This window comes from Dermacentor silvarum, chromosome 4, assembly GCF_013339745.2.
Source record: "Dermacentor silvarum isolate Dsil-2018 chromosome 4, BIME_Dsil_1.4, whole genome shotgun sequence".
NCBI classification, from domain to species: Eukaryota; Metazoa; Arthropoda; class Arachnida; order Ixodida; family Ixodidae; genus Dermacentor; species Dermacentor silvarum.
The window spans coordinates 47,507,262-47,521,891 of NC_051157.2; the positions used below are offsets into that span (position 1 = coordinate 47,507,262).

The 14,630-nt window shown below is 47.1% G+C and overlaps 1 protein-coding gene across 1 annotated transcript in view; it reads left to right on the top strand.

The window, feature by feature from the left end:
* LOC119449961 (WD repeat-containing protein 17-like) overlaps nucleotides 1–14,630 on the top strand; it is a 58,234-nt gene that overhangs the window by 19,233 nt on the left and 24,371 nt on the right. Inside the window, exons 7-15 of the mRNA XM_037713279.2 lie at nucleotides 2,345–2,491; nucleotides 2,883–2,968; nucleotides 3,075–3,161; nucleotides 4,601–4,765; nucleotides 6,173–6,375; nucleotides 7,218–7,367; nucleotides 8,216–8,337; nucleotides 8,932–9,060; nucleotides 14,104–14,262. Coding sequence (XP_037569207.1) covers nucleotides 2,345–2,491; nucleotides 2,883–2,968; nucleotides 3,075–3,161; nucleotides 4,601–4,765; nucleotides 6,173–6,375; nucleotides 7,218–7,367; nucleotides 8,216–8,337; nucleotides 8,932–9,060; nucleotides 14,104–14,262 — 1,248 coding nt within the window. The remainder of the gene's footprint in view (nucleotides 1–2,344; nucleotides 2,492–2,882; nucleotides 2,969–3,074; nucleotides 3,162–4,600; nucleotides 4,766–6,172; nucleotides 6,376–7,217; nucleotides 7,368–8,215; nucleotides 8,338–8,931; nucleotides 9,061–14,103; nucleotides 14,263–14,630) is intronic.

Here is a 14,630-nt window from a genome sequence, read left to right on the forward strand (position 1 = left end):
TTTAGCATTCCTCCCCTACTGTACTATCTCCCATATCGGATCAGTTTGTCTCTCATGTCGTGACAGTTACGTCACAACACCCACCGCATTTTTCTTTAAAGCGAATAGCTAGTGTCGGACTTTCACCACCGATACAAAGGCGCCGACGCGAAGGAACCGAGTTGCGTGGTGCGTTCGTTGGCGATCGCCAACTGTTAGATCTCTTAGATGTACGGGCTCTCTACCTATACCATCTCTACGGGATGTGCTAGCTAAAAAAATATGGGGTTATATACGTGAAAGAACCATGATATGATTGAGACAGGCCGTATTGGGGGACTCCAGATTAATTTTGACCACCTGGCGTTGATTGGGTGCACGTGAAAGAACCTCAGGTGGTTAAAGTTAACCCGAAGTTAGCGGCTCAGTTCGCCATATCACGCAATAAAAAAACAAACGCTGCCTAAATATTATCACTGCAACAAATATACGCCGTCAAGAACACGCACCCTTTCATCCATTCATTCATTCATTTATGCACTGCATTGGTGTAATAAGTTGAAGACAAGATCGTCACCGCGTGGTCGACAAACCATGCTTGCTTGTTTGCAATCTCCAAACCTGATGAGGCACCGTTTAAAAAAATTCCAACTTCACCACTATTCTAACTGGCTGAGCTCTCAAAACTAGCTTTTGTTGTTCCTTTGATAAGACGCACTAAAAGATTCCCCATGCCTTTTTCTTTCTTTTTTATTTTCTGGGGTTTGCAAGTCGCTTGTAAAATAAGTCGGCAATACAGTGACAAAAGAACACACACTGATCAAGCGATGTTGATGAGAACTTATCCCGCAGAAAAATCCTGCCAAAGTTATTTGTCCCATAAAACAAGCGATATACTGTGTACGGTACAAAGGTACAGGAAGCGAAAGTAACCTCACCCATCACATCCCCTATATTTCAGCCTTTTCGGTTTGCAACCAGGCTTGCTTGTAATAGTGACGTGAATGTGCCCTTGCGACAAACACTTTTTTTTTTTTTTTTGGGGGGGGGGGGGGGGCGGTGAACTTGAGCACATATTAAATATTTTGTCGTGCGCCGGGACAGACAGGGATAGGGAGAAAGAAAACAAGGCGAGGAAAGACAGGGTGGCGAAACAGACGAGCGCTCGGTTTGCTACCCTACAGTGGATGTAAAGGAAAGGGTAACAGAAAGATGAAAAGAGGGAGAGTGGGCACTGTGCGCACACAATATTTAGGATGCACAGCAGGACTACAATCGGCCACTTGAGGGCGATGTTTAGAAACAAAAAAAAAAAAAAAAGCTGAAAGCTGCAGTAGCGCCCGAATATCTTTCTGCGCTATCGACGGATGTGGCCAGAGTCCAATACCCGATTTACTCGCATAATGAAAGCATTTTTTTTCCGAAAAATATTCGCAAAGTTGGGGGGGGGGGGGGGGGTTTGTTATGCGAGGTAAAATTTTGAGCGATTTTTTTTTTTTTTTTTTTTTTTTTTTGCAGGCCACCTCTTAAACAATCGGTTTCCCCGAAAGGCGAACCATCGGATAGCTGTCAACGCATTTGCTATCGCAATCGAAGTAAGGATAGTAGTTTTATGGGCCATGTAAACTTGCAAAGTAGTTTAAACAGCATGGTGTCAGCGCGCACAGGCACACATGAACCAATCACACTCGATGACCGCGGACACTCGCTGTCGAAACGCTGGCGCGAGGAAGCTGCGGCAGAAACAGCGAGCGAAGTCACCTTAGTGCCGTGTATCGCTTCAACGCAAACTGAGCGGCGATAACGGAGCACGCACAAAGGTATAAGCCGCCGTCGCACCTAGACTCAGCCCCCGACGCAGATCGCTTTCAAGATAGAGCGCGCGCGGCCGCGCAATGAGCAGTTGCTGCGCCGCCTCCCTCCCTCCCCTCCCACCGGCGCCATGCGCGTGACGAAATACGGCGCGTTTCCTCCCCGCTTTCCTCCCTCGAACGCGGGAGATAGATGCCGCGATCGGCGGCGCCGACGGCAAGAATGCGTCCGGAGTCTCCATATGATTGCTATCGCAATAAAAGTAGGAGACACACGGAACAATTCGGCATCCGATACAATCGTACCGGCCGGACGCCATATCGGACGGCGAATCGTACTGTGTCACCCCTACATCACGGCAGCAAGTTCAGGGTGCGTTTATTACGCGGGAGAAAAAAAATGCAAATTTTGACGACTAAAGTTGGGGGTGCGTTCATTATGCGAGTGCGTTCATTACGCGAGTAAATACGGAAAATGTTCTAGCATCCAGTCGGCTGAGGCTGAAGTTCAGATACGTTTACGATTCCCCAGATCTTCCATTATTTTGTGGCAGGTCATGACATCTCCGCCAAGAACGAGTACAATATATTGCTTGTCCTGGGCCCCATCTGGACAAGACTGCGTCGCCTTGGGAACATCAAAGGACGGACTTCTCATCTGGGACACTGTGAAGAATGCAGCGAAGACCGTCATTCTCGGCGTAAGTTATTACGACAGTTTTTTTTTTTTGTAAATTGGTTTGCTGCTTCTGGTAGACTACAAAGATGGGAGCTGTTTACAGTTACGTAAACTTAATGCTACAATTGCGCCTGACCATCGATCTTCAGTTTCTCATCTTGAGGCCTGTTTGAACTAAAGATGGTCACGTCAGAGCGTGAAAATATATGAAAGAGCACAAGGACAGATGATTTTTTATTCTGAGTACATGCTTATAAACCTTTTAGTGCCCCAGCCAGTAAGCCTATCAGAGCCAATGTAGTACATGCTTCTTTTTACATCCATTAGGTAGCCGGCAACTCACTTCTTCCGTCAGCTCCATCTAGTATTCCGCAGCTAACACTAACCTATACCTCCGTTTCCTTTCTGTGCAGCATGGAAAAGAGACGGCTATATACTGCGTAGCATGGAACCAGACAGACTCTAGAATGATAGCGTCGGCTGGAGCGGATTCAACCTGGCAAGTATGGTTACACTTGCGCGCGGCTTCTTCTTATTCCGCGTTCATTTCTGTTTCGTTTTTCTTTTCACGGGCAACTGAAACAGACGCCGTTATTTCTTTTTAGCATGGTTCACAGGGCTGATGGCAAGCTTGTACAGACATTCCACCACCCCGCAACTGTGTACGGATGCGACTGGAATCCGAATAACGAGTAAGTCTATCGACATTCAACGCCGTTACGAGCTTACCTGACAATGCAGGGACAAAACGCGATGGCAAACATTTTTGAGAAACTAGGTGTCCCCAGGGCCGATCTTGCTTTTTTATTTCTTTGTTCGTTGCATACCTAGCTCATTTTTTTGTGAAAATGGTTCGAAAATTTGTTATGTCCTTGGCGGCCTGGATAGCTTGTCCCAGCCAATTACCCACCGCAGCAGCTCAGTGGCTATATATGACTCTATTGCATTCTTCGGTTAAGCACGAGGTCGTGGGTTCGAATAGACTGATCCCGCTGCCGCAAAGAAAAACGGAAAAGATCGTCCTTGTAGGACAGAAGGCCAACTATGGGTCGAAGCACGCAGTTTCTTTTTCTTTTTCCCTCAATCTCTATCTGCCTTGACAACTGGCTTTAGCCTCGCGCTGAAGATGCAGGGAAGGAATCGTTAAAAGGATTCAGCAATGAGAGCGTGGTTCAAGAGGACCCCCCCCCCCCCCCCCGTGCCTCATAATCAGAACGGGTTGTGGCACGTAAAATACCAGAAAGAAGATCCCCCCCCCCCTCCCCCAACTCTAGAAATTAGCTGGCAAAATCCGCAATCACACGTTGCTCGACATTTTCATCAAGGTTACCGTGATTCTAAGTATAGCGGGAAAGTGGCTATAGGTCTATACAAACATCAGTCTGCCGGCAGTGTAGGTGGGTGTTAAGAGCGCGTGTAGGTGCACACGCGCTCTTAACATGATGAGATTGGTCTATTCCGACCTCTGCAGCGGCATTCCGATGAGGGGCGGAATGCGAAGCCGCCTAGGTACTAGGATTTGGCGCACATCGAATAACCTCCGGTGGTCATAATTTGTCATATGTCCTACACTAACGTCATCGCTTACAGCCTGCAGGGCAAATTTTTCTTGCTTTCTCTCTCTCTCTCGCTCTCTCACTTTGGGTACAAAACCCCAACGCTGATTTATGTTCTTGGGGCCATATTTTAATTTTTGTCGTTAAATGTTCACTTTGGGAAATGTGAGTATCTTAAACCCACGATGAACAGTACGAAGCATAGTGGTCATCGTAGTAGCGACGGATCGTTAATTGCGCTCAATATCTATCATGCTATGGAAGGACTATCAGTAATTTTGCCCCCTCGCAAACTTACAACGTCCTTTTTTGTAACACACTAAAGCTTTATGTACTTCCGAGCAATGCGATGCGGGATGTCTTCCGATATTGCATAAAGATTTCACTTATTTTGTTTTGTTCCTAGCATGTACCCGTGGGAATAACCATCGAATATGTTACTCGAGGGAGTGCTTCTGAGATCTCTTGACGTTTGTTCTATACGAAAGGTCTAGTGTGCTTTGAAAAAGCCGCTGCTTTACTACGAATACGTAGCGAGAAAATATAAGGAACTAAAGAAAAACAAACGTGCGTAGGTGCATAATCGCCACCGCTTGCGACGACGGTGTGATCCGTGTGTATTACCTGGGCATGGACGGGGGTGTGCCCCTGAAGACCCTGGAAGGACACAAGCAGAAGGCCTTCCGTGTCAAGTGGTCACCCCTCAGGGACGGTGTGCTATGCAGCACCTCCGACGACTGGTAAGCGACACGCGATGCACTTTCCCAACCTTCTCGTTTCCGGTGCATGCTAACCACCACCCTTCTCTGTAGTTGCCATCCTATTAGAAAGGGGGTTGAGGGGAACAAGATACACACTTCTGCGGCCCTAATGGGAGCATGGCTCATGATCTGTGTGGAGACGAAAGTGGGAAGAAAGAGGATAGAATAATTAAAGAAGGGTTAGAGGAGGAAGGTGGCGTCTCATGGCGGGACTGCATTCATGAAGTAGATTCTAATATATTGGGGTAAAGTAATGGGAGGTTAGCTTTCTTTATTATTTCTGGACAGAAAGAAATTACTTTATAAAACTGCTTCAGCCAATAGCCGAAGACTACGTCCTGGTCTAATGAAGCGGTAACAATCGGCGAAATACTGCTACTAACTACACGTATGATTGTAGTATATCACTATATATAACATAAATCAACATTTCACTAGAATACACATTATCTACGCTTTACTGTAATAACCGTTCAAATATTTAAGAAAAGCAACGAGGATCAGCGTATCGCGTGTTATATAACTCTTATAAACACGCATTTAGGAAGTATAGATAAACACAAACAATAAAATGTTTAAATAAAATATAATAACATGAACGAATTACCTTCCATGTAAATCATTTTGCAATTCCGTCTGAAGGGTGAAGCACTGGCGGCGATAGCAATGTTGAGCGTTGCACTTGCGCTACTTGGTGTTCTAATTCTGGGTACTCGCATATAAACGGCTACAGGTTCTTTACGTAGTCTGTAAGAAAGTCCCCGCGAGAAACTTAACTGTCAGATAGGCGCTGACTTTAAACTTATTTCTTTTTTTCGGGGAATTTGCCACAAGGCATACATTTAACTGTACTAGAACGGAAACTTGGGCGAGTTGGTGGTAATTCATGTTTTGAAAAGTAACATCGCTAAACGGACAAGGTCTTCGGCAAAGAAGAACACGACGCTGGCGCTGACTCACAACTGCCTTTGCCTAAGTCCTCGTCCGGTTCAGCGCTGTTACCTTTAAAAAGCATAAATTTAAGATGCACAAAAAGGTAAATCAAAGAAACGCATGCATTCCTGTGTGATCCAGGTACTGTCACAAATTAGTTTGGTTATTTGTTTTCCGTTATCCAACTGGTATAGTCTGCTGGAACACTAGGTTCGAGTTTGGCCTTCTTGAGGATCTTGTGCTTACTATCCCCACTACCACGCCAGTCGTAGCAGACGATGATTATCCGCCGCAGACGCAGGAGCCGGGTGCTTGAACAAGTTCCAGGAAATGTTGCCTTTCCACTCAGCCTTCCCTAACATAGCAAAGCTTTTTTCACGGAGCATTGGCATGTTGCACCGCGTGGGATGGGGTAGCACCGCGAAATTTGTGACCGCACTGTTCTGAATGCAGCACCATTCACGTGTGGAACTACACGTGCGAGTCCGCCGTTCGTGTGCTGCGCGGCCATCAAGACCTGACGCGCAGCGTGCTTTGGAGTACCGAGCTGAGCCACCTGCTGCTTTCTGGCAGCTGGGACGCCACCATCCGGCTGTGGGACACGCGCGACGGCGTCTGCCTATGTCTGCTGTTAGACCATGGCGCCGACATTTACGGTACGTGATATAGGTTTAACTCCGTTTACGCGCACTCATCATGCCAGTTTTTACGTGAGTACATACCCTAGTAAACACTAAGAAGATGAATCGCAGATGAATCGCAACATACGAACATGAGAGGATTGCCCTTCGGATAGCTTTAGGGCACTTAGATGCCAGGCCCTTCACAGAAGAGATCTGGGGGCCGTGGCCTCATGCGTCTGCTATGTACAAAGCGACAAAGTGCTACTGCGTTTCTTGAAATGCACCAGCCTATATGACCACTTGTGGCTGACTCAGCGATGAACGCTTGATTGTGTGCGTACCAGTGCTAAGTGTGAACTTCTCTCTTCCTTCTCCTCTTTCAATCCCCTTCCTCCCCTTCCCCAGCGCAGGGTAGCCTACCGGGCTCAGCCTGGTTAACCTCTCTGCCTTTCCCTTATGACTCCTCTCTCTCTCTCTCTCTCTCTCTCTCATTGGCGCACAATAGGAAAATACCTCCTCCCTTCCCTGAAACACGCTCTCGTTGCTGATTGGCTGGCAAGAGCCTTAGGCTTCACGGCACTACACGGAGATGGAGGGACGGATGATATGGTATTTATTGAAATGTTTACTAGACACCTATTTATATGGTCTTATAAAACAAAACACAACGCTTATATCTTTTACGAGGGCTTTTGCTTTGGTCTTCGTTTCGGTCAATGCCAAACGCAGTCACCAGGCCGGGACACTGATTGTGCAATACATAACGGTAATGCATCGCATCGAAGAAATGATTTGGCCGACGCGATGCGCTGCTGTCGCGTTCATGTAAACGCTACGAGTGATTATCGTACGGCAATCTTTTTTTTTTTCCACAGCGCTAGCTAGTCACCCACGGAGGCCGTTCGTGGTGGCCTCTTCGTCGAGAGACTCGACGGTCCGTGTTTGGTCCATGCTGCCCCTGGCCTCTGTCATGTTCCTTCGCATCCTGTGCGGCTGGGACTTGAACAGCGTCGTGGCTGCACAAGGTATGTGTGTGTGATTCATACTGCAACAGAATGTGTTGTGGCTCTTTTTGGACACTCGCGAGCAACCACAGTCCCGTTTAAATCGGTAAACGCTTTCCACGCTGAGCCATCTGATGTGCAAAGCACGGCAGTAACATGAAAAAGTTAGCGAAGCTGTACGACTCGCTATGAGGTCGGAGGACTAAGAAAAGCTAACTAGTAAATTGCAGTTCGATAACTCTAGTTGCTTATGTGAACGTTTTCTTGGATTTTTCGCATTTCTCGCTTTGTTGGTCGTGTTGCTGTCCTACATGATGCGCGATTCCGCACGGCTCCCGCTATTTACTTGCACTCGTGTCTTCTGTAACTATCGATTTTTCTAATATAGTTGATGTTATTGGAAATGCTGATCTTCGTGGCTGACCTTCCCACAACATATGGTCCTAATATAGGGAGAAAGAAATTATTAGAGATATAGGACGTAGCTCATTGGATCAAAACTAGTCATATAGAATACAATGACCCCAGTAGGGGGTTGAGAGTGTTGAATGAGTGAAATAATGCTGAATAGATGTACCCTACATATATTGTTAGTAACAGGTCGAACACTGACAATGACTTACAGGCCAACCACAGGTGTATTCGCAAGTCTGGTTTGTCGCTCTCTTCGCGAATTGTGGCTACATTGCAAATATCGTACACATGCTTCAGTGCAGGATATCAGTTTTTCTTGAATGTTCGTATCAGCTTGTCAGTTGACGAAAGCTAAGAAGGAAAACAAGCGTCGTGCTCTCAAAGCAAGTCAGCGTTGTTTTCCTACCAACCTCTCCTCTTCCTCTGCTGCTCTGCCATTTTCCGGTTGCCGTCAGGAGAGCAGCCCCTTGGGAGAGGCAAGGAGATGCTGTGCGGCTCGGCAGCCAGGCAGCTGAAGAACGCCCACATGTCTTCCCGAGGTGAAGCCGCGCTCAGGGCTTGGTCCACCTTCTTTTGCGTGAGTATATAGACCCAGCGAGACGAAATATAAGACCGCGGTATGTCGGGCACTCGGCCTCGCAATATGCGTGCAGCATTGTAGAAAATTTTGGCGCCGGCGAGTGTGGCACTACGTTCGAGAGATGCCCGTACGTTTCAGTGAACACTTTCAAACTTTTTGAAAGGTTGCCTGTGGCCTATTGCATAATTCTAGTTCATGAGCTGGTCTACTCGAAGAGGCGGACATTACTTGCACAAAAAAAATGAAATGCATATTCGACTAATTAACAAAAATTCACTAATTAAGCTTTTAACCTTATTAGTGAATTAAGAATTAAGTAAGAATTAAGTTTTTAACCATATTGCAATTTACAAATCCTAGCCGTGGAATTCGAAAGGTGGATTCACTTGGAACGAATTCTCAGGATGACACCAGTTTCGAGATATCAATTCCCAAACATTGTGGAGAAATGGATTGGCGTTCCAGTTACTTTTGTGCTTCAATGTATAAAATTCTCGTTCACTGGCGCCAGAGTAAGACTTCACGGCGCTGCACACTTTCGTCGATACAAAGTTATAGGCCGGATGGGAGCATCTCTTCCTCCGCTTGCAGGATCCACCGGGAGTCGGCAACCTCTGGGATCTATTGAGCATAGTCGCGAAAGGAGAGGACGCCCAAGTGTCCCAATCGTACAAGGACTCACTGCTGCTACACCGCAGCCATCTCGTCAAGATGAAAGCGGTGAGTATCACCGGTTCCCCATTATGCGTTTTGTTTCCTCCTCGATCACGGACCCTTATTGCACTGCGCGCAGAGCAGCTGCTTTGTTTTTGGCATACCTGGTTGTTAGAACGTCTCTCCGCTGTTCTTTCCGTCTTTCATTTCCCCTTATCCTTCCCCCAGTGCAGGGTAGCAAACCAGAATCTTGTCTGGTTAACCTCCCTGCCTTTCCCATCCCGTTTATCCTCTCTCTACGCGGGCAGTGGTTGTTCTGATGCAGTTATATGATGATAATATGATGCATTTCAATCTGTCCAGATGTGCCCGCGGTAAACTGGTGAATAAAAAATACGTAGCGCCAACTTTTTATTTATTTTTTTCAGCTAAGGGGGCACAGCTGCCGCTATCTCTTATTTCCGAACACTGAACCATCTCATGTATGCTGTTCATACCAACTGCTGCGTTTCTCATATGACTTGCAGTAAGCCTATCACTCGGGTAAAAGGCTGCCGGAATTAAAGTGAACGTTACTTTCACTTTAATCTGCATAGCTGCTGAACCCTGCTGTCGATCGATCGTGTTGTGCAGTGCGTCCTGCGCCTACCAATGTAAAAACAATTTCTCTGCGTTCAAGAAGCAATGTTGAATTTTATCTTTTGGGGCACTGCGTGCACAGTTGATGATTATTAATCACCACGCAGAATGCGAAAGCGGGGAGCAACGAATTCAATAGAAATTCTATACTATGTTCTAATTTTGCAAATCACTGAACTCAGCATGACCGACGGCAGAGCGTTATCGCGTAGAGGCTGTACGCCCAATACGCATATGGTTGTTTTGACACATTAGAGCTCAGCAATACATAAAACGTAAACACTGTAACCCTGACTTTTCGCGTCCGTACTATACGGTCATGCAGTAGTGCCGAAGTGCCTCAGCCACACTCGTCATTTCTAAAGACGCAATGACGCATCACCCGAGCAAATGCGCTGCCCGATATACCCCGAAGTCAAAATGCAAACTTGGTTTCTAAAAATCAAAACTATGTTCTGGAACTCTTTACAACAACTTTCGTTTTCCCGTAGTTTTTTTCTGTGATACCATTTCGTTCACAAAAAGGGCGTGCGGAGCGTTTAATGTCTCAGCCACTTTAAATTCATAATTTCGTGAACTCTGTTAATGCTAACTAGTTTGACAGCAAAGTCGGCTAAATAAAGCACTGTTGTGAAATGCGCTTTGAATCATGCCGTTTTTGTCCGCCACTTCTCGATTAAGCAGCACTGTGCCAGCATATCTGATGGCACTTTCCATCTTGCAATCGCAAGTACTCTTCACGAGCAACAGAATCATTGCACCTGGACGTTGCACAGGCTTATGGCGTGTCGCCCAGACAGATGGGAGCCGCCGTGCGAGCTATTTACAAACAGTTGTGTGCTGCTTTTCACCCACTGCGAAGCCCCGGCCGTGTCCGCTACGTGACGTTACATGACGTTATTAAAGAAAAGTTGGTATATACACTCGCAAGCAGAGCTAGGGCACAAAGAAAATGCATATGATTTCTCTGACGTTTATGTTATTTCTCAAACGTGTACAGTACAACTTGTGATTAGGAAGGCGAGGTAGAAGCTGCAGAATAAGCAGCTTCACTGGCCCCCATTTTTCTTCACTTGACAGCAATAAACACAGCAACGTAATCAAATACTATGCACATCGATAAAACACGTAAGGTATTCTTCTGAAAGAAAGCAACACACTTGAAAAAAGAAGAAAAGCAGTGGAATCCATCTCGCGATATGTTTGTCGACGGTAATGTGTTAGCATTGAATCAATAGGGACAAAAAGTATTGCCACCGTCGAAACCAGGTAAGTATGAGGCTTGTACTACAGCGGGACTCTTATTTCGCGCTTCCCTTAGAACACTCGGCCCAACGTGGCGCTGTTGCAGCGAAGCCTGCACGTGGCCTCCGAAATGCATGGCGCGCCGGTGCGTGCGAAGGCTGAGAAAGGCCGCATGCGGCAACCGGCGCATACCCAGTGGCCAAAGTTGGCATCAATTGAAAACCAGCAAAGACCGAGTGGCACACACCCAGCGCTGCGAGTCGGCGTCATATAGTTTCCTCGAACTGCGGCACCTACCCAGTCACGTATCTACAGTGAGCCATCTCGGCGCGAAAGAGGTTCGTTGAAGAGCGGCTCATAAGTACAGTCAACCCAAAAAGTTTACGGACCACGGGATCTCGGAAAACGTCCAATTTCCGGGCAGCCTGCAATAGTAGTCAGTAAAACCGAACGTCACAATGTTGTTCACGCATACTGGTAGAAGCTGTCAATGCGAATACTAGGCTGCGTTTTGAGGCTGCTCGGAAATTGGACGTTTTCTGAGATCCCGTGGTCCGTAAACCTTTTTTTTTTTTTTTTGACCGTACGCATTGCCACATACTCAAAGACCCAAGTTGTTCCGATGGTTGGTTTCGAACACTGTTACCTTAGCACAGCCATTCGACCATGGACTACCCAGTGGCCAGGTAAGCAGAAAAACGGTTAGATACAAACCAACAGGTCCCGGAAAGCGTGTGAAGTACCTTGAGAACCCCAGGTGGTCAAAATTAATCCGGAGTCCTCGACTATGGCGTGCCTCATAATCGTATCGTGGTTTCGGCCCGTAAGACCCCATAATTTAATACAAAACAGCTTTGTTGCTGCAATAATCCTCCCTGCAAAAAACCGAAGAAATGAAGTGGAAAATATTTCCTGAGCACCTCTATGGGTGCAGAGCTCGCTGCCCTCAGTGATGCACTTGATTTAATTAATCGGGAATCCAACGCCCAATGGGCAGTTTCCCGCGATTCCAAGGCAGCCCTTCAATACATACAAAGCGTAATGAGCCATGAACCCGATGAAGTAGTCTAAATATTCGACTGACTAATCGTCGTAGCTCTTACAAGAGGCATGACATAATCATTCAATGGCGTCCGAGGCACTGTAATATCAGCGGGCATGGTCACGCCACGCCGATGAAGCCACCTAATTTGCACAAGAAAGCGGTTAATGTGTTTTGAGTCTGCTCTCGCAATCTGACGCGGCGGTTGGGTTGCGATCGATGGCCAGTGAATGTATGTACGCTGCCCCTGTAGGACTGGAACGTTCTCACCATGGGTCTTTTATGTTCATTGTCTCCGTATATACAGATACATTCGCCGCGGACACGCCATGTGTTAGCGTTTTTGGCTATGCGTCGCATTTGCAAACTCTCATGTCTCCCATATTGTAATGGCCAATAGCCCCAAGTGCGACACATGCAGCGGTTACGAGACGCTCACACACATTATCTGTGTCTGCCAGCGCCATAGTGCCGAGAGGCAAGTGTTGTGCAGAGTGCTGGACCAAGGAAGGCCCCTATCAGAACAAAATGTTGTAGGCCAGTGTTCCCCAATAAACGTCGCACAGAAGGCTTTATTCGCGCTACTCAATCTCCCGCGGCCTACAGGCCTTCATGATAGACTTTAAGAGCGCTACCCGCTACCGTTCTATAGTGTACACCTGTTACATTGCTTGTGGTCGTCTGTTACTCTCCCTCTCTCCCCATCCGTTCTTTCAGTTTTTATTCCCCTAACCCTTTTCCCGTGCAGGGTAGCTCACCGGAATTTACTCTGGGTAACCTCCTTACCTTTCAATGCATCCTTTCTCTCTCTCTCCTCCTCTCCCTCTCTCCAATCTACTTATTCAACGCTGCTTATTACTACAGAACTTACTTGCCTATACCTTTCCAGGACCTCAGCAGTGTAGGCTAACGGTGGCACTGTGTATCATCAGATCGCACTTGAGTTAATCGAAGAAGGAAGCTTATATGTAAGAAAGCAAAAAAAAAAAACTTAGCTGTATAAGTGATGCATTGCTTCTTTTATAACAATCAGACAAACGCTTATTGGACCACTAATTGTCTCAAGAGTTGTCTCAAGAATTGTCTCAAAACAGACACATCGTGTCTGCGCATGCGTCTGTTTGTCTATTTTTTCGTGGGTGTATACCCTAAATAAGTTGGAAGTGCCGCCAGTGCATCGTGTCTCTTCTTTCTGTGTCCTCTTTGCGTCAAGTGTCTTTTACTGCGTATCATATAGTACCACAGAAACACGAACTTTCCGAGCTTCCACTGGCTTCCCGCTTTGAATCCGAGTTCTGGGCCTACGTGCACTATGTGACAACTCAAAGTTCTTGTTTTATCTAAAGAAGGCTCTGAAAGCGTTCAGCGCAACAAAGCGTAATTCGCAACCACGCAGTTTCGCCCGAAAGGCGAAGCATCGATTTCGATAGCAAATCAGTAGACAGCTATTCGAAGTAAGGATGGTAGTTTTATCGGCCGTATAAAGTTGTAAATATTTGCTAACTAAATAAACAAGCACGATGTCACGCGCGCACAGGTAAATATGAACACATCTCGCTCGATGACCGCGGAAACTCGTCAAAACGATGGAGTGAGAAAGCGCGCCAGCGGCAGCGAGCAAATTGACCTTCGCGCTGTCTCTCGCTTCAACGCCAACTAAACGTCGAAAGCACAGCGCATACGAAGCTATATACCGGCACTCGGCGAATGCACTTTGTCCGCATAACAGATCGCTCGCAAGATACGGCGGCCGCGCGGCAGCTCCGTGAGCAGCAGCCGCGGGAGCAAGACGCACATTACCCCCCCCCCCCCCCCCCCCGTCTCCATTGCCTCCACCCCATGGCTCGCGCGCGAACGAAGACCGCGCGCTTCCGGCCGCCTTCCCCTCTCGCGTGCGCGAGATTAAGCTGCGGTTGCCGCCTCACCCTCGCACGCTTTCACTCGCGCGCACAGCGTGCGGCGACAATTTTGTGGTCGTTGTACGTTATGCGGAACCTGACGGCGACGACAAAAATGCGCTTGGAGTGTCCATATAATTGCTATCGCAATACAATGCGTAGCGCTGCAGTTAAACCTTGATCACGTGCCTCGTACGCTGATGCAATATTTTGTAACCTGCGCCGTGACGACAGTCGTTAGTCTCGGCGCTCCCCAACAATTACATGACTTAACCATGCACGCAGTCGAAGGCCCGTGAATTGGAGCTCGTCACCGCGACGCGGTTCGGTGGCACGGGTGTCGGTGGTCCGAGCCGGGAGCAGTCCCTTCAACAGGCGGCGCAGCTCTACCTGTCCACGGGAAACCTGCGCAAGTACTGCGAGATCCTCACCGAACTAGGAGCGGCAAGTTGAGATTCCTTATACCTTTTCCCTATATTACTTGATTCACGCAACGTCGCAATTTATTTTAATGGAGCACCTTATCAAACCTCCTGAAATTCAATACTTTGGTAATACTTACTGTCTCAAAGAATGAAGGACCCTGGTACTACCATCTGGATGGATGATCGCATAAATAGTTCAAACATATATAAGTGTACAAAATGTTACGGCCACAATGAAAGAAATGGATACGCGCCATCATTTTTAAATCTAATATTCTTCATTCTAATCTAACCCGGCATTGTCCTGTGTAACCTGAATGCGGTTTCTACACTGGGAACTTGTTCCAGTGATTTCTTTCCTTTCGACAAAAAAAAGAAAAAAAAGGA